Below are 22,777 nucleotides of genomic sequence, written 5' to 3'. Positions count from 1 at the left end.
ACCTCCCGTCTGGACTACTGCAATAGCCTCCTCTATGGTTCACCCTCAAAAATCACCAATAAACTCCAATACATTCAGAACTCCGCTGCCCGTCTACTCACTCATTCCCGGACCCGTGACCACATCACCCCCGTCCTTTACAAGCTTCACTGGCTCCCCATCCCCCAGAGAATCCAGTACAAAATCCTCCTCTTGACATACAAAGCCCTCCATAACCTGGCCCCATCCTACCTGGCTGACCTCCTCTCCAGACACACTCCCACCCGCAACCTCCGCTCTGCTGGTACCAACCTCCTGACCCCCTCCATCCGGACCAAATTCAGATCCTGGGGGGACAGGGCCTTCTCCATCGCTGCTCCCACCCTCTGGAACTCACTACCTCACACCATCAGAGACTCCTCCTCACTCACCACATTCAAAACATCACTAAAGACCCACCTGTTCAACGCTGCATTCAACATTCAACCCACAGCATTTAACCCCTGACTATCTCTTCTCCTTCTCCCTCCTTTTGCTTTAAATATTTCCCTATTGATTCTTGTCTTGTCTTTTTGATTCTTGTCTTATATATATGCCGTATATCGCTGCTGTTTGTTTTCTTGATTCTTGTCTTTTTGCAATTGTTGTTTTCATGTATTGTTATGCATTATGTTTTCCACTCTGTCAAAGCGCCTTTGGGCTTCTGGAAAAGCGCTATACAAAATAAATGAATTATTATTATTATTATTACCATTGGAGGGGGTGAGCACGGCCGAGAGGGTGGAGCTGGAGGCTCCTGAGGCCGTGACCATCCCTCCGGGGGCCGAGGCCATCGTGCCGGCCCGATGGTCAGCTCGCCCGACATGGCAGGAATCCTGCGGCCTGGTCGAACCGGTGGCAGCGCTATCCATACCTGGTTTAATCGTGGGCCGTACCCTTGTAAAAACGGACGGGCCGGTGGTGGCCGTCCGAGTAATTAATATTAGCACAGAACCACGCACTATAGTGAGGGGCACGAAGGTAGCTGGCTGCACCCCAGTTAGAGAAGTCGCGTCAGTGAGGGGCGAGAACGTCCAGCCGAGCCGGCCCCAGGGGGAGCCTTCAATAATTTCTAGGAATTGGCCCGATCCCATTTGCGAGATGGTAAATCGTAGTAGTGTAGAGTTGGGAGGTACCCAGAGGGAGGCCTTACACAAACTGGTTGGGTCCCATTTGGACCTCTTCTCCTTGTCCACCGAGGATATTGGACGTACGGACCTGGTGAAACATCAGATCCACACCGGTGAGGCCCGGCCTATTCGTCAGGCCGCCCGACGGCTCCCTTGGAGCAAGAGGGCGGAAGCTGACGAGCAGGTTGAAAAAATGCTCGACGCAGGTGTGATCGAGCCCTCGGAAAGTCCTTGGATGTCACCTGTTGTGCTGGTCAAAAAGAAGGATGGGACCACGCGGTTCTGCGTGGACTATCGCCAGCTAAACAACGTGACACTCAAGGACTCATATCCCCTGCCAAGAATTGATGACACCCTCGATGCCGTTGCGGGCTCAAATTGGTTCTCGACTTTGGACCTCAAGAGTGGGTATTGGCAGGTGGAGATGGATAGGGCAGGGAAGGAGAAAACGGCATTTTCCACAGGTAAGGGACTGTATCAGTTTACTGTGATGCCGTTTGGTTTGTGTAACGCCCCCGCCACCTTTGAAAGATTGATGGAGCATGTACTAGGCGGCATGCCATGGCAATCATGCCTGGTGTACCTGGATGACGTCCTAGTACATGCCAAAACGTTCCCCCAGGCAGTAGCTAATTTGGACCAGGTGTTCGGGTGCCTCAGACAGGCAGGGTTGAAGCTGAACCCGAGTAAGTGCACTTTGTTTGCAAGAGAGGTGGCCTATCTAGGTCACGTGATCGGCCGCGAGGGGGTAAAAACGGACCCAGACAAAATTAAAGCGGTAGAGGAGTGGCCCGCACCACGTACCATCAAGGAGGTGCGGGGATTTTTGGGACTCTGCTCCTACTACCGGCGCTTTGTGGCGAAATTTGCGGAGTTGGCCCGTCCCCTCCACCGGCTTACGGAGAAGGGGACACGATTTAATTGGACACGGGAGTGCCACGAGACCTTCCAAAAATTGAAGGGGTGTCTAACATCCGCACCCCTTCTAGCTTACCCCACTAGTGACGGGGCATTTACCCTGGACACGGATGCGAGCCAGGAAGGATTGGGCGCAGTTTTGTCTCAGACACAGGAGGGCGTGGAGAGAGTGATTGGTTACTATAGTCGGGCCTTAAGTAGGCCCGAGCGAAATTATTGCGTCACTCGCAAAGAGTTATTGGCCATGCTGGCTGCCATGAACCATTTCCACCCGTACCTGTACGGGCGGAAATTTTTGGTTAGAACTGACCATTCCTCCTTGCAATGGCTCCTTCGGTTCAAGGAACCGGAGGGCCAAATTGCAAGGTGGTTGGAAAAGTTGCAGCAGTACGATTTTGATGTGGCCCATAGGGCCGGGAAGGCCCATGGTAATGCGGACGCACTCTCTCGGCGTCCTTGTCTGGGGGAAAACTGTAAATTTTGTGCGAGACACGAGGAGAGGGAGCAATTGGGCGATTCTGCCCCGATTCTCGTCGTCCGGGCAACCCGGGTGAGAGGGCCAATTTTGCCACTAACCGCGGACGAGGAATTTGGAGATTTGGCGTGGAGCACGGCCCAGCAGGAGGATCCTGTCCTGGGGCCAGTGTTCAATTGGGTCAAATTGGGGCAAAGACCAAAGGGGGAAGAGGTCACCTCCCTCGGGGCGCAAACAAAGGCGTATTGGGCTCAGTGGCAGACCCTGGAATTGAAAGGCAACATCTTGTATCGCAAGTGGGTGGAGGTTCCCTCTGATAGAACTTCCTGGCTGGTGATAGTCCCTGACAAATTCAAGAACGTCATATTGCAACAGGTGCATGGTACCCGCTCCGGCGGCCATTTGGGCAGGACAAAGACAATATCTCGGGTCCGCCGGAGGTTCTATTGGGTGAATATGGGGCGCGACATACAGGACTGGTGTCGGAGATGCGACGCCTGTTCTGCCAAAAAGGGACCAGCACGGAGGATGAGGGCCCCCCTTCAATTACATCAGGTGGGGGCCCCCCTTGAGCGGGTGGCTATGGATATTCTAGGACCGCTGCCCCGCACCCGCCAAGGTAATAAGTATATCCTCGTTGTAATGGACTATTTCACCAAGTGGCCGGAGGCCTATGCCCTCCCCAACCAAGAAGCAGGGGTGGTAGCACAGGCCTTCGTAGAAGGATTTGTATGTCGGCACGGGATTCCACAGGAGCTGCACACCGATCAGGGTCGAAATTTTGAAAGTCAATTACTAAAAGATGTGTGCAGACTCCTGTCAATTCGAAAAACCAGGACCACGCCCTTGCGGCCACAATCTGACGGGATGGTGGAAAGGTTCAATCGAACATTGATCCAACAACTGGCATTGTTCACCACCACCCGTCAGGATGACTGGGACGAACATCTCCCGTACCTGTTGATGGCCTACCGAACTAGCCAGCACGGGGCCACCGCATGCAGTCCAGCGTTGCTTATGTATGGGCGGGAGTTACGGGCTCCCGCCGACTTGCTATGCGGTCCCGTGCCAGACACCACGGATACACCGCCGAGGGAGGGTTACGCACGTCACCTGGAGGAAGGCATGGAGCGGGTCCATGCCTTCGCCCGCCGCCAGCTCCATCTGGCGGGGGCCAAGATGAAGCGCAGGTACGACGACCGGAGCCAGGGGAGTCAATACGCTCCGGGGATGAAGATTTGGTTCTATAATCCCCGGAGGCGGGAGGGAAGGTGCCCAAAACTCACCTCCCCCTGGCAAGGCCCAGGAGTCGTCCTGTCGCAAATCTGTGACGTGGTCATTAAGATCAAAATGGGGCCACGGACCCCCCCTCGGATCGTCCATGCCGACCGGATAAGACCTTATGCCGGCGAGCAGGCGCCCTCATGGATCGCCTCGGCTCTAGATGCCGAGGCAGGACCCAGTACCTCTTGCGACGGGGGCTCGTAGCGTCAGAGGACTGGGGGGATGGTAGTGAGAGATGCCCCGATGTGGTGGGATGGCAACTCTGTCATCCCTCACGGGTGGGGCAGATGCGCAATAGCTTATGGGGTGTATGGCAGTGAAAACTAGCCCGGGTGGGTTAGGATATTGATAGGGATCTAGCGAAGATGACATTAGGTAACGTTAAGATTAGTTAGTGACTGATACCTGTAGTGGGGACGCAGGTAGTTTAGTGTGGATGATAATGACGTGGGAGCGCAATAGTTTAAAGGGACGACTGGGAAGCGCAAGTTTCAGAGGGGAGTAGTTAGCTGAGATGATGCCGTGTGTGTGAGAATTGAACAGGTGTGATTGCACAGGTGTGCAACTGAACAGGTGTGTGGAGCAGTGTATGAGGGAGTAGTGGTGATTGCGTGTTGTGTTGACCAAATGGTCCAGGAAGAGGAGGAGGGTGCAGGTGGCACCAGGTAGGATTGCACAGGTGTGCAACGACAGGTGAATGAAAGACAGGTGTATGGAATAAATGGTATGGAGTATTGGAATGGATGGTCGTGGAGTGAGTATGGTGGAAATTGTGGAGTGGAGTGGATGGTGCGAAGGTGTGAATGGGGGAAGAGTGGACCCCCATCACGGATACCCGGGGCGGGTAGTGTAAGTGTTAGGTAGAGGGTATAGGTAAATTGTGGTTGGATATTGGCATCTGTGGTGCAGGTGAAAGAATGGTTTTTGGATGGGTGCGTTAGTGTTGTGGAAATGGCTGGGCGTGTAGCCTGTTAGTGTGTGTAGTTGGTTGGGCGCTCCACCACTGTAAGGATGTCGGCCAGGTGAGGCCGCAGGTGGGCTCTGGGAGCCGGTAGTAGTTGTTGTGGATTGGGCCCGAGGATCCGGAGGACGGACCCGGGTAGCCCAGTGCCAGAGGGCACCGAGTGGGGTGACAGAGCCAGGAGGGGCCTGCCCCAGTTAGATAGGTTAGGGTGAGGAGCTAGGTAAGCTCGGGTGGCAACTACAGTGGTGGAGGTGTGCAGGTGGGTAGACCTGCTGGGAGAGTTACACGTCGCAGCCCAGAAATTGTGCGAGGGCACCGGGAGATGAATCGGGGGAGTGAGACCCCAAATTGAGAAGCACCACAGTTTGGTCAATGGGAATTGGTTATTAGAACCCATAGTGTAAGTTGGCCAATGGATTGGCAGGGAAAGACCCCGGGTAGTGTAAAGTGTGTTAAAGTCATTTAGAAAATAGTTAGGATGAAGGATCTCCTCGCACCATCTGCATCCACTCACCTGAGGTGACAGGTACTCCACACCATGCCATGTTTTGATTATTTTTTATGATGCAAATGTTTGGATTGTGAGACGCATCATGACGTGGGTATGACATTGTGCGTAATTCCATCTCTCCCTCCTTATGAGGATTGATGATGAATTTGGTGATGGCAAATTTTGAAGTAGAGGGATTGTGGAGACGAATTTGGTATAGGGGAAATATGGGGAAGACGTGACAGTAGTGACGAATTTGTAAATGTGTAGATTTTTGTACATATGGGGTAAGGGCAAGGGTAGGGTAGGTGACAGGGGGGGTGACGTACGGTAGGGACGAGCTTTCTCACTTCGCCCTCCGTACGCATTTCGCCTTGCATTGCCTTATTGATGTGTACCCTTGTGACCTTACCCCTCGCTCAATTGTCTTTCCCCTTTTGTCTCCCACATGACCTGTGCGCCATTGGGTGCTGAGGGGAGCGTGCGTGGGTCGGCCATTGTGCGCCCGAAATTCCCAGAACCAGCTGTCTGCATCGATGCACCACATTATGGACCACATGTCTGTGGCCGAGCACCACCTATGGACCCCATGGGTTGGGGCATGGCCCCTCTGCTGGAACCGGCCATGAGGGCCTGAAATCTTGCTGGCGGACCTTGGCCACAGGGCACCGATGCCCCACAGGTGAACCACACTAGTCGGCCCTGTGGGCTATAAATAAAAGCAAATAAAAAAAGGACACATTGGGCACACTTTATTGAAAATAGGCCGCCAGTAAGCAAAGCAAAAGAATGACAACATCTGGAAGAACAAATAATAATCACCAGCAGAGGGAGCCGAAGAGCAAGAGACACCTGCAGGGTTAGGGGTTGTTGAATTTATTTTTGTTGAACACTCTGGAACAATGGTGACTGCACCGATTGGTGCTTGGGTGCTTGTATTGGTGCGTTTTTGGGTGCGTTCATGGTGCGTCGATGCAGAGCAGACTGTCTCCCCCCCAGAAAGAACAATCACAGGTCCTGGGTTAGTTTTGTAAATAAAAATAGCGTCATTGTAAATAATGCTTCCCACCGTCAGTGTATAGTTTGAAGACCATTCCGCAATTCGGTTAACTGTGGGCGTAAGTCTGTTAGGCAGGGTGCAATGGAGCAGCGGGACACATTTATTTATGTTTTAAAACTGTCGCACACAGGGTCAGGTTAAAAGTAGAGGGAACTACACCTACGTGTCACACTAAAAGTAAAAGTTGTAGGCCCGGGCCGTGCCTAAGAGGAGGAGGGTGCAGTGTTGCGGATATGAGGACTGTATATATTTTTTTTGATTGTGTTGTATTGTGGTAAATTGGTGTGAATTATTATTATTGTTGTTATTGTTATTCTGTGCCTCCTGCCTCCGGAGTTGTGTAAAGATCAAAAGGGCGTTCCATAATTAGTCCACAAGCATACACGTCAGCCAATCATAGAATATCCATGTTCGATAGTTATATCTTATTCTGTGTTTTAGGATAAGGCTGTGTCTCCCATTAATAGAAACACTCCATTGCACCAGTGAAAGAGATAGATTCCCTTCATTCCCACTCCCAAAACTTCCATTCCCATTCCCAAAACCTCCCTTCCAATTGCCTTCCGCATTTTGGGCGGTTTTCTTCAACCACCATTGGCCACGAGGTAGGGTTGGGGAAGAAAGGCGTGTCTCCACCTCGTCATAGAGGGGAGGAGTGAGCCAGCCCCACTCGACCAACCATGAGCCAGGGGTTTGGCTAGAGAGGGCGGAGGAAGAGCGATCGGGGAGGTTCGCAAAGGTTGAGGGGCGGGGGCCTATATAACCCAAGGCAGGGCGTGTCCAGGGAGGGATGCGTTTTGACAGAGGAGAGCAGAAGACAGAAAGGCCTGGAGTTGGTCACAAGGAGTTGGTCTGAGTTGGTCTGAGTCGGTTGCCTGAGGAGGGTCAGTGGTTGCGTTGGTAAGGAGTCGGTGGTCAGTTGGTTGCGGTGAGGAGTCGGTGGTGAGGAGTGAGAGAAACAAGAAAGAGTTGAGGGTTTGGACCAGACGAGTGGGACAAGGCCTGGCAAAGCACGCGACGAAAACAGCAGCCAAAACAGCAGCCAAAACAGCAGCCAAAACAGCAGCCAAAACAGCAGCGTGGGGCCTGGCCTGGACGGCGGCTGCTAAACGCGCCGGTTGTGCTGCGGGACCCCCTTGGACCTCCCTCTCCCTCCAGCCATCCACATCCTGCCATTCCTGCAATTCCCCGCGTGAGTCAGTGTCTTTTGTTTGTTCTGTCCTGGGTTAATTAAGTCTGTAGATAAGCTAAAATTTGCACTGTGTCACCTGCGTCTTATGTGTTGTAAATAAAACTTGATTGCTTGCTTTTTGCTTGTGTGTAAATAATAATAAACCCAGTCACGCTTCTGTCCGTCTTCTCGTTTTATTCCTTTTCCTCTTTGCATTCGGTCGTTTTAGTCTTTTCCAGATTGGGCAGCTACGGTGCGATACGGCCAAAGTTCAGGTGGAATCGGGTAAGTTTGTTAGGTCGCGGTCACCAACTGCTCGGTCTACAACATCTAACCGCGATCTGTAACAATATATATATATATATATATATATATATATATATATATACATACATACACAGTCATGTGAACAAGTAAGTGCACCCCATGTAAAGTTTTGACTTTTTCAACATATTTCAACATACAGCGATTTGATCTTCATTTCAACAATATTGAGAGATAAAGGTGATATAATATAACAAATATCATGAAACATTTACATTTTGTAGTCCATTGTATAATTTAAATAAACATAAATGCAAATTTCGCATGTGGAAAAAGTAAGTACACCCTTGGCTCTAATAGGTGGTATTGCCCCCTTTGGCAGAAACAACCTCAAGTAGGCGTTTCTTATAACTGTCTACCAGTCTCTGACATCGACTGGGAGAAATGTTTGCCCACTCCTCCATGCAGAATTATTTCAGCTGTGCGATGTTTGTGTGGTTTCTTGCATGCACAGCTCGTTTCAAATCCCCCCACAACATCTCGATTGGATTTAGATCCGGGCTTTGACTTGGCCATTGGAGAACCCCCCATTTCTTTCTTTTCAGCCATTCCTTGGTGGATTTACTGGTATGTTTAGGGTCATTGTCATGTTGCAAGGTCCACCTCCGGTTGAGCTTCAACCTTCCGACAGATGGCCTCACATTATCCTCAAGCACCCTCTGGTCCAATGAAGAATTCATAGTGGATTCTATGATGGTGAGCTGCCCAGGCCCTGATGCAGCAAAGCTGCCCCAAACCATAATATTTCCACCACCATGCTTTGCAGTTGGTATCAGGTTCTTGTGGTCAAATGCTGTCTTTGGTTTTCGCCAAACATGTCTTCTGGTACTGTGGCCAAATACCCCTTCCTTTGACTCATCTGTCCAGAGCACATTGTTCCAGAAGTGCTGGTCTTTGCCGAGGTGTTCATTGGCAAACTTTAGTCTTGCTCTGATGTTCTTTCTGGACAGCAAAGGTTTCCTCCTGGCACACCTCCCATGTAGATCAAATTTGTGCAGCCTCTTTTTAATGGTAGTCTCATGCACTTTGACATCAACAGTGGCAAGAACTACCTGTTGGTCCCGTGATGACATTCCGGGGTTCTCAGAGACCTCTTTCAGCATCTTGCCGTCTGCTCTTGGGCTGAACTTGCTGGGGCGGCCTGGCCTGAGCAAGTTGGCAGTTGTTTGGAATCTTCTCCACTTGTAAATGATCTTCTGGACAGTCGAATAATTGATTTCAAATTGTTTGGAGATCTTTTTAAATCCCTTCCCAGACTCCTAGGTATCTATAACCTTCTTTCTGAAGGCCTCAGAGAGCTCTTTTGATCTAGGCATGGTGACGGTGCACACTTCAACAACAAAGAGCAAACCAAACCAAATGTCTGAGGTTTAAATAAGACATGTTCCTCCAAGATCCTCTCTGACAATGTTCTAATCATTTGCACCTGAGCTGGTGCACCTGATTCTTATTTTAGGTATTTGAAGTCGTAATAAATGTAGGGGTGTACTTACTTTTTCCACAAGCGAAATTTGCAGTTATGTTCATTTAAATTATACAATGGACTACAAAATGTAAATGTTTCATGATATTTGTTATTTTATATCACCTTTGTCTTTCAATATTGTTGAAATGAAGATCAAATAGCTGTATGTTGAAAAGGTCAAAACTTTACACGGGGTGTACTTACTTTTTCACGTGACTGTATATCTGTATATGTGTATATGTATATGTACGGCATATATGTATATGTATGTATATGTATATGTGTATATGTATGTATGTATATGTATATATGTATATGTGTATATGTATATATGCATATATGTACACTACCAGTCAAAAGTTTAGGTACTTTACTGGTGTGTTTAACACTTAAAAGTGTACTTAAACTTTTTGACTGTTAGTGTATATGTATGTATGTATGTATGTATGTATGTATGTATATATGTGTATGTACAGTATATATGTATATTCTACACGTATAGGTATATATGTATAATATATATATGTGTACATATATATCATCATGTTTCTAGTTCTCCGAATATTGTGGCATGCTTGTCAGTGGAACTTTCTTATTCTGGGATTTAATCCATTATAAGGATGTAGTTGAGCACAAACGGTGGTGCTGCTGCAATGCCAACAAATTGCTGCACCCCTGGAAGTATGGCACCCTTCTGTTGGACATGTAAAGTTGGCTGATCATTATTCATTTAGATTCACACATTTAAAAGATGTCGTGTTGTCTTTTAAAAAGAGTAGGTCATCGTATGTTGGTAATCTGGTTAAGTTTCATGCTTGGAATTAGCTATATTATTTACACGACCTGCTGTGTGTGGGAGGGCTGGGATGTGGCAATTGCACAGGAATGATGGTACTAAGGATCCCTGGAAAGCTAAGATCAATGGAGAATCAAAGTTGGAATTACACCTGATACATAAGCAGCAGGTTGTGGTTGAAAGGGAACAATCATAAAAACGCCAGGGCATAGCTGCAGGTGTTCCTAGAGGCAGTTTTATTGACAGAATGATCAAAAGCTGCTTTATTAATGTCCTTCTTTGTTTTCAAAGGTTACGTGTGTCACTGTTCACTATAAACCCACCTTTAGAGGCCATTTTTCCCCGCAAAGCGGGGGTTGGCCTTTTTCGGGAACCGTGGTTGTTGTTGTTTTTCGGTCCCATATTTGAAGCAATGTTTTACGGCCGGATGCCCTTCCTGACGCCAACCCTTTTTGCCACCTTTAACGACAAACAGGGAATTACCAGTGAACTGGTACTCAATTAGCCGACCTCGGAAGGATGACAGGCTGAGTCAACCCCTTTGGCGTTAATTCAGCGATCGACCGGGATTCGAACCCAGGATCCTTGGATCCTAAGCCGGCACCCTAGCCGCTAGCCCAACACCAGGGATATTTTCATGTTCATGTTTCATGTTTCATTTCATGAATTTTAATGTTCAGCACCATTCATAACACCTTTAACAATCCTGCATGCAACATGATCTTGACTACATCCACATTCAGGATTGCAAGTGGCAAGTTCCCTTTGCATCGGGTCAGGTAATCTTATTTAGAGCCCAACAAGGAGAAGAAGACATAAAATGTCATAGCCCCCGTGGTTATAGTAATTTTGCTTTTCGGAGTTAAAGGCTGCTAGTCGGCCATCCTTGGTCGGATGACAAAACAAAATTCCTCTGCATATGTATACTCATGTATTATCTTTGTGACAAGTTTGAACAAAATCGGGCCATGCATATCTGAGAAATGGTTGGGAACGCATTTAAGTACCAAAATGGCCACCAGTCGGCCAGCTTGGATCTGATCTCGAAACAAAATGACGTGCAGGTGTAAGCCATCATTCATTATCTGTTTGCCAAGTTTGAACAAGATCGGAAAAATGCACGTCAGAGAAATGGTTGAGGAAGATTTCAATATGGGGTTAAAAAAAACAACTAAAATGGCCGCTAGGCTACCAGTCAGCCATCTTTCATCAGATCGCAAAATAAAGGGAGGTGCACGTGTATGCCATCATGTACTATACTTTTGTCAAGTTTGAACAAAATCGGACTATGCATGTTCAAGAAATGGTTGGGGACACATGGGGCGTGCACGAGGAGCGTGCCGATCCACGCTAGTATTTAAATGGTGAGTTGAGGTGATGCCGGTTTTGGGTTTATTTAAAATAGTGAGTTGAGGTGATGCCGGTTTGGGTTTATATAAAATGTTGAGTTGAGGCGATGCTAGTGGGTAAAGGGGTCTTAAGCGTCTTCAAGGATCTTACGGGTCTTGGGATCTTAAGTGTCTTTGAGGTCTTAAGGGTCTTCAAGGTCTTAAAGGTTTTAATGGGTCCTTGAAGTCTTAAGGGTCTTCCGGGTATTTCGGGTCTTAAGAGTCTTCAAGGTCTTAAAGGGTTGTAAGGGTCTTAAGAGTCTTCATGGTCTTAAAGGGTCTTTTGGGTCTTACACTCCTTAAGGGTCTTAGGGATCTCAAGGATCTTCAAGGTCTTTCATGTCTAAAGGGTATTTGGGCTATTGAGGATCTTCAAAAATCTTAAGCATCTTAAATGGTCTTTGGGGTCTTAAAGGCCTTAAATGGTTTTATGGGTCTTAGGGATCTTTGGGGTATTAAGGGTCTTTGATGTCTTAAAGGTTCTTTGGGGTTTTATGGTGCTCAAAGGTCTTCTGGGTTTAAGGGGTCTTTGGGATCTTAAGGGTATTTGGGGTCTTAACAGTCTTCAAGGGTCTTTGAGGTCTTCTGGTCTTAAGGGTCTTTGGGGTATTTGTGGTTTTAAAGGGTCTTAAGGATGCCCAGGGTCTTCAAGGTTTTTTGGGGCCTTGCACCCGGGTGCACGGCACAGGTCCTATCTCGCAAGCATGTAAAGAGTCTTCTCTCAAGCATGTAAAAAGCATGTAAACATGGTCGTAAGTGTCTTCAGGGTCTTTAAAGGCTGAGGCTGTGGATGAAAATATGCTGAGGACAATGCCCGGGTCAGACTTGGTCTGTGTGCCAAATTTGGTAGTTGTCTGCCCAACAGTCTTTGCAAAAAAACACAAACAGACAGATAGACAGACATCTGATGAATTTTATTTACTAGTACACCCGCTAACTACGCTAGTGGCAGGAAGGCTCATTCCTCTATGGGGTGTATAGATTACAGTCGATCTATGGTTGGGTCTCAAGAACATTGGGTGTGTGTTCATTCACCAAGTTTATTGTGGAGAGATCGCCAGGTGGTTTAAGCATTTGAGCAAGCACTCCATTCAAAATGGTTAAGGAACGGCTGGCTTGGTAAGTGCTAGCTAGCTGCTTGGTAAAGGAGCACAACCCGAGCTTCTCCCTTTCAGTTTCGTATTAAACAGCAGGAGCGAGTTTCAAAAGTTCGCTCCGAAAAATGCCACGGTAGCGGCAGAAAGGGCCATGTTATTAACCCAAATTCTGTGGGTTATATAGAGTGCAGTAGATCTTCACTCAGTTCTGTAAGTAAACCTTACTTCACGGATGTCGGGATTCCTCCAAATTTCTTCATTTAATGTTATAAAGAGCATTAGTGACGGTTTAAAAAGCTAAGCATACGTGTTTGAGGTTTATAATATTTTTACTTCCTGTGGAGCCGTTGCTCCCACAGAAACGCCATTATAACTATAAGCTATTTGCACACGTTATCACTGCAGGAAAAAAGCCTTGGGGAAGTGGGACATTATTAGTATTAATATTGTTTTGTAATAGCATTAACAATGTGCGATTATCATTAATTTTGTTATTAAAAGTGTCTTTGGAAAAACGCCACGACAAATCTTCTTCTTTGGACAAACGCCAATTTAACATTGATATACACCTCAACACGCAATGCCATTGACGGCAATGGTGAGAAAAATCCGCTCGGGGGAGAAAAACCCCTTGGGGAGGGGGGAAAATGAATGCGCTACAACCTTATTTATCTTGGGGTCTTAAGGTCTTTCTGTCAAGTCATCCCTTCGTCATCCTGTCAAGTTTGGTTGAGAATGGATAAGTAACGACGGAATGTATTGGCGTCGAAATTCATCAGACAGACAGACAGACACGAAATGGCGTATTTTAGTATGATGATTATATATGATATGTCCAAGCATACCTTGGTCGTGCGAATCTTGTTACCCAGCACACAACTCCAACCAGAACGGTCTGGAAGCAAGCGGCAGACCTCCCCGGTGAGGCAAGGATGCATGTGGCACCACCAACGCTGAACCACTAGGCTGGCTATAAAAAAATAACGAAGTTAGTGCTGTTACGAGTAATATAGTAATTCATAATACAAAGAGTTCTGAAGTACATCATAAATTACATGCATACCATTTGCTAATATTGTTAGGTGAGGTCGATAGGTTGGTAGACCCATACTCTTGACAGAGCATCAGGCACCCACGACGATATGTGAATATTTATTTGGTTGAGAACCAACCCTTATGGACAGGTTACAACTCTGTCAGGGTAATTTGGAATTTGGTCAGGGTGCCAGAAAATAATGGTTGATTGGATAGAGTGGTTGATCGTATTGATGAACACGTGATCATATCATTGATTATAGCAATGTGCAGTATAGTATAAAAAGACTGGATGCTGCAGAGGGTGTAGTGCCATCAAGAATTGAAACATCAATGTAATTGTGAAGTTACTTTTGATGTAACAATCTGTGAGATGATACTGTGGTATAAATATAGCGTAATGACATGACATGTGATACAAGCTTGCATCACTCCTCCTCAGTTAATTCTAGAGTGAGATATATGTACTCCGCTGTCACAATTCCCACCCCCATAATCACCAGTGATTTTATTTATCCCTCATACCTTTCCCCTAGCGAAGGGACATAGCAGATGAGTCTCTCTGCTTCTTGTGAGGAGATGTCAGACCAAGTCTCACTCTGTTTATTTCTTCTTTGCTTGTCTAAATTTCTTTGAGTGTGTGTCTGATTGGCGCCATTGTCTTGTTTAATGTGGTTACAATTGGGAGATCTTCAGAGCAGGTTAAGAAGTGCACTTTGTCTTGTTCCTTGTGTATTGCTATCCCCTCATAAAAACTCCATCTGCATGTTTTGTTTACCCATCCCTCAATAAAACTACCTGTATAAATGTTCCCCCTTGAACCTTCCTTGCCACCTTGTAAATACACCTCATTGAATTGTTCTTTCAATCTGCCTTTTCTTTCATTGAGACAGACGAGTGTTAGCCGGGATGTTATTCCCACAACTGTTTGGTTCCATCACATAGCTGGTACACATTTGGCCATTCCACTTGGTTTCCCACTGATTAAATAGTTAAGCAGACATTTATCGAGGGTGCAATCCCTGGTCAGGTCAAGCACCCTATCCTCAGGTAAACGGTACTTAGATGGAGGATCCTGGGTGATCTGGTAGACTGTTTGGCGTTCGTGTTTGACTAGCAGCCCACCAGACAGTGGAGTTATCCACGACTGGCGACCTCAGGACCACCTTTGTGGTGAACTTGATCTCTGGTGCCGGTCAGCAATGAAATGGCCAAAATCATTAATATACTCGGTGAGAATGGTTATCCGGAGTATATAATTAAGAGATATGTGCACACGTTTCTAAACAAGACAAAGGATCACAAGATCGGATCGATCCTGACAAATGTTCACTCCATATCAGGATACCATGGAAATGACAATCATGACGAAATTTGAAGAACAAATAAAACATATGGTATCAATACAAGTACCTGGCTGTGCAACCTCGAGTAATCTTCACCTCTCGCCATATGCTCAGGTCAGTCAACAAGGATGTGCTGCCCACCTCACAAACCAGCAATGTTGTCTATGAGTTTAAGTGCTGTTGTGAAGCTCAGCAATTGGGCCGTACAATCCAATGGTTCGCTAATCGTATCAAAGAGCATGTCCCCCTGTCGATTCGAGGAAAGAATTTGGGAGTTAGGACACAACCAGTGTGAGCATGCAGGAACATTCAAGGACGATCAGCCATTTCTTCTTGTTCTTCTGCCATTGCACGGCACTTAGTTTCCAACTCCGTCTGTGCAGACCAGTCCAACACAGATATGTTCAAGATATTGAGCCGAAGTCACAGTACGTTACACCGACACATGTTGGAAGCAACCTTCATCCTTTCCACAGAGCCTATATTGTGCTGTCAAAAGGAATTTGTACATTCTCTTTTAACATTGGAAATATCAAAAGTGTTGCCCGGAACCCTGTCCATGGTAAGTATGCAAAGAGTGAGTCCTCAGCTTTGGGGGAACCCCATCCCCCTTCCCTCCAAGGTGTTGGTGCAAATGTTGAGTCATCGCTGTAGATGTAAATTATACTCCACCACAGCCAATTGGAGCCAGATATAGTGATGACTATGCACCATGCGCCAACCAATGGGTGTTCAGATTACCATTTACGTCATGACTGATTAACCAATCAGTGTTGATCTTCCAAAGACAAGCTTACACTACATGGCCAAAAGTATGTGGACACCCGAACATCACAACCGTATGTGCTCGTCGAAAATCTCATTCCAAAATCATGGGCATTAATATGGAGTTGGTCCCCCCTTTGCTGTTATAACAGCCTCCACTCTTCTGGGAAGGCATGCCACTAGATGTTGGAACATTGCTGCGGGGATTTGCTTCCATTCAGCCACAAGAGCATTAGCGAGGTCGAGCACTGGTGTTGGGAATTTAGGCCTGGCTCGCAGTCGGCGTTCCAATTCATCCCAAAGGTGTTCGATGGGGTTGAGGTCAGGGCTCTGTGCAGGCCAGTCAAGTTCTTCCACACCGATCTCGCCAAACCATTTCTGTATGGACTTCGCTTTGTGCACGGGCGCATTGACATGCTGAAACAGGAAAGGGCCCAAACTGCTGTCACAAAGTTAAAAGCACACAATCATCTAGAATGTCATTGTATGCTGTAGCATTAAGATTTCCCTTCACTGGAACTAAGGGGCCTAGCCCGAACCATGAAAAACAGCTCCAGTGTGGGAGATTATTCCAGAGGTTTCCGGTTTCTCCGTTTCCGGTCCCTCGAGCAAGGAAGCGACTTCGACCTCTGCACGGCAGCAAAGTTAAAGTATTTTTTCCATTCGTGTCTTCGTCAATTTCTACTCGTTTTTTTATTGTGCATGTGTTGCAGTGTGTTTTCCAGTTGGTGTTGATTTGCAATTCATGCAAACTTTTGTATAATTTAATCGTTTTCTGTTCCCACCGTGTGCGCGGCCTGGCTTCTCTCGGCTTCCCTCCCCCCATCGGTGTTTTGTGAATTTAAGTTCTTTCCTTCACTGTATTGCTTATTTCTTAGATTTTCTCTTCTCCCCCTAACTTCCCCGAACATCGACCACTTGGCTAACGTTTTAAATACCGTCTGGCAAATAACGTAATTAATCGTGTTCTGCTCCTCGTGTGCGGCCTTGTACCCCCGTCGGTGTTTGTTAACTTAAGTCCCCTACTTAGTGTTTTGCTTGGCTCTTAGATTTTTCCCTTCTACCCCGAACATAATACTCTTTGTCTGACGTTTTAAATCCCCACCACCCAAAAAAACCCCCAAAAAATAAATAAATAACCAAAAACATTTATTTTCCTTCCTCCACGTGTGCTCTTGTCTCATCCTGTACTTCTGCCCAGGTGTGCTGTTCGCCCCGCCCCCATTATCTCCTTGCCATCCACCTTTTGCCCTGTTCACGTGACTCGTGGTGGTCCCTCTCGGCCCTCCCCCCGTTGGTATTTTGTGCATATAAGATTGTTCACGGTTCTGTTTAAATATTATTTAAATATGCTTAAACTTTCCCCTTCAGTGTTTTATTCAGTGGTGTATTACAACACGCTGTTTTTCTTCATATTTAAAAGGCTTCTTTCAATTTCCTCTCCAACTCATTCCACTTCAAAAAAAAAAATTCAATCCCTTATAACTCTAAATCATTGCATGCTCTAAATTCACATTCATTCCATCCCTCCTCCATCGTACTTAATCGGATTGTTGACTTGAAAATCACAATAAACCCAATTTGTTATCAATGTTCATCTTTCATTAATCATCCACTTTCTAAACTCCCCTCTTGCCCCTCCCTTCCAAATCCCCCCCTTGCCCCTACACTCCTAAACTCCCCCCTTGCCCATCCACTCCTAAACTCCCCCCTTGCCCCTCCACTCCTAAACTCCCCCCTTGCCCTTCTCCTCCTGAACTCCCCCCTTGCCCCTCCCCTCCAAATCCCCCCCCTGCCCCTACACTCCTAAACTCCCCCCTTGCCCCTCCCCTCCTAAACTCCCCCCTTTCCCCTCCCCTCCTAAACTCCCCCCTCACTCTTCCCCTTCAAAACTCCCCCCCAACCCCTCTCATTCCTCTCCAATTCTCCCTCCCCCCTCCTCCTCCTCAAAGCTGCCTCCTCCCCTTCTACTTTCCTATTCCCCCCCCTCAAACAACCCCTCACTGTGCCTCATCCCTTCACCATCAAACCTTTCGTTCTCCTCATCCTTCCCTTTCTTGTAACTCTTCTGTAATCTCTGACACACTATCAACTGCTCTCCCGACCTCCCCCTCTCATCCTTCATCTTACCCTACCTCTCCCCTCCCCTGTCCTGTACCCGATGCCCCCACTCTCTCTTCATTAACGGTATGGACCTCAAACATCCGGGGCCTTTGCTCAAACCAGGACTGATCTCTCCATACAGGTTGCGTCTGACAATCCAGACTTGATCTGCTTAACAGAAACTTTCCTCCTTCAAGATGTCTCTGATTCCTTAATATCTCTTCCTGGTTACTCCCTCCTTCAGTATGATAGACCTGAGCCTCGTCCTGGTGGTGGGGTGGCTATCTTTATCAAAAACTCTCTTCCTCACTCTCCTTCCACTGCCCTCTCTCCACATCACCCCCAGGAGTACCTCTGGCTACGGCTTCCTCTCCGCTCCCACCTTTTGTTCATATGTGTTCTGCACCGTCCTCCAAACAGTGATGACTCCATTTACATTTCACTGTCTGACAACATGGACCAACTTCTATCCACTCATCCCAACTCTCTCTTCCTCATATGTGGCGACTTCAACTGTCATCATGCCAGCTGGCTGGGTGTGGGTTCATCTTTCTCCAGCCATGGCACCTCAGCAAAGGACTTCTGCGACTCACTGGGATTGACACAATCTGTCAATTTCCCGACCCGGATCTCAGCCAATGGTGTATCTTCTCTTCTAGACTTGGTTATGACAAACTTCCCTGCTAATGTCTGCTGCTCTCCTTCTGACCCAAACGGTTCTTCTGATCATGTGCTTGTTAAAGTGGACATCTCTCCGGCCATTCTCAGAGAGCCTCCTTAGCGTCGCCGAGTCTGGCATTTCACTCAGGCCGACTGGCACGGTCTTCAAGCAGCCATCAATCATCTGGACTGGTCTCCCATCTCCACTGCCTCTGACATCAACTCATCCTGCGAATTCTTCCAAAGCAAACTACTCTCTCTCATGCACAGATTTATCCCATCTCGTCTTCAGTGATCTTACCCTTCCTCCCGTCCATGGTACACTGCATCTTGTAGTGAGGCAGTTGCCCTGAAACAACTTGCCTTTGCCTCTTGGAAGGCTAATCCAACTGAAGGCAATCTCAGTTCCTTCCACCAAGCTCGGAACAAGTGTGTGTCTACCCTCAGGAGTGCCAGGAAGCACTATCTCTCCACACTCAAGAATGAACTCTCAAACCTGTCTCCTTCCTCCAAATCCTGGTGGCGTCTGGTCAAATCCGTTTCTGGTGTTTGTTCCCCCTCCATCTCCTCCCTTACCTCAAATGGCTACACAGTTGACACCGCACGTGACAAAGCTGAATGCCTCAACTCTGTGTTTGCCTCAAAATCTTGTGTCCCAAACCCATCTCTCTCTGTTCCCACCTTACCCAGTCGAACCCAACTGCTCCTGGAGTCTGTGTCCTTCTCTCCTGACAAGGTGGAGGAGTTTTTGTCAAACCTCGACTCTGATTCTGCAACTGGACCAGAGGGCATCAGCCCACGGGTCCTAAAATCCTGCTCTGCTGCTCTATCTCACCCTCTCTCTGTTCTTTTCACCCTCTCTTTTGCTCAAGGTCATCTGACAGCATCCTGGAAATCAGCAAACATGACCGCTTTACACAAAAAGGTGCAAAAACAGATCCTTGCAACTACAGACCAATCAGCCTGCTCCCAATTATCAGCAAAGTCATGGACTCCATCATTGCTTCAGATATCAAATCCTTCCTCTTCTCCAATGGCTTGATCTCCGATCATCAATTTGGAGTCAGACCAGGTCATTCTACTCTGGACATGCTGCTTCTGCTGTCTCAACAATGGATGGAGGTCCTCAATGCCAAACAGGAAATCAGAGCCGTCTCCCTTGACATATCACGTGCCTTCGATACGGTCTGGCACTCAGCTCTGCTCACCAAACTCTCCTCCTATGGTATCCATGGAATTCTCCATGCATGGCTTGCGGACTTCCTCTCTGGTCATAGACAACGTGTGGCCCTGAATGGATTTCTCTCATCTCCCCTTCCTGTTCAGGCTGGAGTTCCCCAAGGCAGTGTTCTGGGCCCTGTGCTTTTTCTGGTCTTTATCAATGATCTCTCCGACTCTCTGGAAAATCCTCTCTATCTCTTTGCTGATGACTCCACTCTCTGCCGCTCCATTCCTCTTCCCTCAGATCGGCAGTCTGCAGCCTCCTCACTCTCTGAAGACCTGGACAAAATCACAGACTGTTCAAACAAGTGGAACATGTCTTTCAATCCTGACAAATCTCACACTCTTACTATGTCTCTCCGAAAAGATCGATTGGACAACCCTCCCATCTACTTTCTCAACAATCCTCTCCAAGAAGTTCTGTCGCTCAAGCTTTTGGGTCTCACGATCTGCCATGATCTTTCTTGGGAAAACCACATTTCTAAGCTGGCCTCCAAAGCCAGTCGCCGACTGGGCATCCTCCGTCGTGCGAAGTCCTTCCTTGGCACACCTGACCTCCTCACCACATACAAGGCTTACATCCACAGCTCAATGGAATACTGTTCTCCCCTATGGGCCGGTGCTCCTGCCTCACACCTAGCTCGGCTTCACGATGTTGAAACCAAAGCTTTCAGAATCATTGGAATCTCCCATGATGAAGCTATCTCCGAGGGCCTTTCACTCACACACCGCAGACAGGTAGGTGGTCTTTCTGTCTTCTACCGACTCCTCTCCAGCCTTGCTCCACCAGCTCTCTCTGTGCTTTGTCCCCCAAATATTCCTACAGGTGGCACATGATCTGCCAGCAACCCTCTGATGGTTAAACTGCCGAAATCTCGGCTCTCTGCTCACCTTCACTCTTTCATTCCTCTTTTCTCCCGTCTCTGGAACAAACTCCCACACTCCCTTCAATCCCACTCCTCCCTCCAGGTCTTTAAAACAGCTGTTCACCACCATCTCTTATCTTTCCCCATCCAAAACCTTGATCTTTTCTACCCCCACGAATTCACCCCAGATCCACCCTGTTTGAAATTCCAACTTCTTTCTTGGACGTCCTGGCAGTGTCCATATGTTTTATACCTCTCCCACCTCCCCTTCCCATGCCTTCCCCCCTCCCCCAAAGCCCCCCCCCTCCCTCAGATCTCTCGATGTACCTGCTCTCAGATGTTGTGTTTGTGTTCCTCCCCCTCTCGCCCCATCTTGTCTACCGCTCCCCATGTTATATGTTTTATGTGTCGGTTTGTCTTTCTGTGTGATTAATGTTCGCTCTTTCCCGAGCCTCGATCTTGTATACAAAAAAAAAAAAAAAAGGTGGGAGAAAAGAGGAATGAAAGAGTAAAGATGAGCTAAGAGTCTTTATTTTGGCAGTTTCACCAGAAGAGGGTTGATGGCAGATCTTGGGCATCCTGCTGGAATATTTGGAGGGCAGAGCACAGACAGAGCAAGGGGAGCTCGGCCGGACAGGAGTCAGTAGAAGACAGAAAGACCACCAACCTACCTGTCGTGAGTGAATGAAAGGCCCTCAGAATCAGCTTCATCGTGGGAGATACCAATGATTCTGAATGCTTTTGTTTCAACCGCATGAAACCGAGCTAGGTGTGAGGCAGGAACACCAGCCCAGAGGGGAGAGCAGTATTCCATTGAGCTGCGGATGAATGCCTTGTATCTGGTGAGGAGCTCAGAAATGCCCAGAAAGGACTTTGCACAACGGAGGATCTCCAGTCGGCGACTGGCTTTGGAGGCCAGCTTGGAAATGTGGTTTTCCCAGGAAAGATCATGGCAGATAGTGAGACCCAAAAGCTTGAGTGACAGAACTTCTTTGAGAGGATTATTGAGAAAGTAGATGGGAGGGTTTTCTAGATGGTCTTTTCGGAGAGACAAAGTGAGAGTGTGGGATTTGTCAGGATTGAAAGACATGTTCCACTTGTTTGACGAATTTGTGATGTTATCCAGGTCTGCAGAGAGTGAAGAGGCTGCTGCCTGCCGATCTTTGGGTTGAGATATGGAGCAGCAGAGAGGGGAGTCATCAGCAAAGAGTGCAAATACAAAGAGTGCATCAGCAAAGTAAGTGGGCCGTACAATCCAAAGAGCGTATAAACTGTGACCGCTTGCGATGAAAGCCACGAACCAAGAGAGTGTCCGCTTGTAATGAAACCCAGTGCAAGAGAGAACGAAAATGGCGGGACGTGTCCTTTTTTTCAATCAATCAAAGAGCACCATCGCATCAGTCCCTGGCGCTAGAATGTTCTCTCTGACATCATTCAAGGCTCCAATCAAAGAGCACCATCGCATCAGTCCCTGGCGCTAGAATGTTCTCTCTGACATCATTCAAGGCTCCAATCAAAGAGCACCATCGCATCAGTCTATGGCTATCAATCATTCCATTCTGGGTGGGGCCTCACGGCCCTCATGACGCCTCTTGAGATGGCTCGGCTAGTTGGTGTCAGTGGTAGTGTTCGGATCCGGTCGGTGAGGTGTTTTTAAATACATGGTAGTGAGGTATTTTGAATTACGTGGTGGTGAGGTGTTTTGAATTACGTGGTGGTGAGGTGTTTTGAATTACGCGGTGGTGTGGTGTTTTGAATTACGTGGTGGTGTGGTGTTTTGAATTATGTGGTGGTGAGGTGTTTTGAATTACGTGGTGGTGAGGTGTTTTGAATTACGTGGTGGTGAGGTGTTTTGAATTACGTGGTGGTGAGGTGTTTTGAATTACGTGGTGGTGAGGTGTTTTGAATTACGTGGTGGTGTGGTGTTTTGAATTATGTGGTGGTGAGGTGTTTTGAATTACGTGGTGGTGAGGTGTTTTGAATTATGTGGTGGTGAGGTGTTTTGAATTACGTGGTGGTGAGGTGTTTTGAATTACGTGGTGGTGAGGTATTTTGAATTACGTGGTGGTGAGGTGTTTTGAATTATGTGGTGGTGAGGTGTTTTGAATTACGTGGTGGTGAGGTGTTTTTAAATACATGGTGGTGAGGTATTTTGAATTACGTGGTGGTGTGGTGTTTTGAATTACGTGGTGGTGTGGTGT

The 22,777-nt window shown here is 47.5% G+C and overlaps 1 protein-coding gene and 1 long non-coding RNA gene across 5 annotated transcripts in view; one reads left to right on the top strand and one right to left on the bottom strand.

Moving 5' to 3' along the window:
• The window catches only part of LOC137426069 (chemokine-like protein TAFA-2), a 686,347-nt gene that overhangs the window by 35,846 nt on the left and 627,724 nt on the right, over positions 1 to 22,777 (bottom strand). For all 4 annotated transcript variants that reach the window (XM_078775636.1, XM_078775635.1, XM_078775634.1 and 1 more), the window contains one exon: positions 13,426 to 13,550. In XM_078775636.1, coding sequence (XP_078631762.1) covers positions 13,426 to 13,550 — 125 coding nt within the window. The remainder of the gene's footprint in view (positions 1 to 13,425; positions 13,551 to 22,777) is intronic.
• Positions 1 to 22,777, top strand: part of LOC144891698 (uncharacterized) — a 192,721-nt gene that overhangs the window by 167,282 nt on the left and 2,662 nt on the right. The window lies entirely within an intron of this gene.

The sequence above is a fragment of the Myxine glutinosa genome, chromosome 4, assembly GCF_964187855.1.
Source record: "Myxine glutinosa chromosome 4, kmMyxGlut1.1, whole genome shotgun sequence".
Taxonomy (NCBI): domain Eukaryota; kingdom Metazoa; phylum Chordata; class Myxini; order Myxiniformes; family Myxinidae; genus Myxine; species Myxine glutinosa.
Note: the sequence above shows the minus strand (reverse complement) of the source record. Positions and strands in the feature narration are given on the sequence as shown.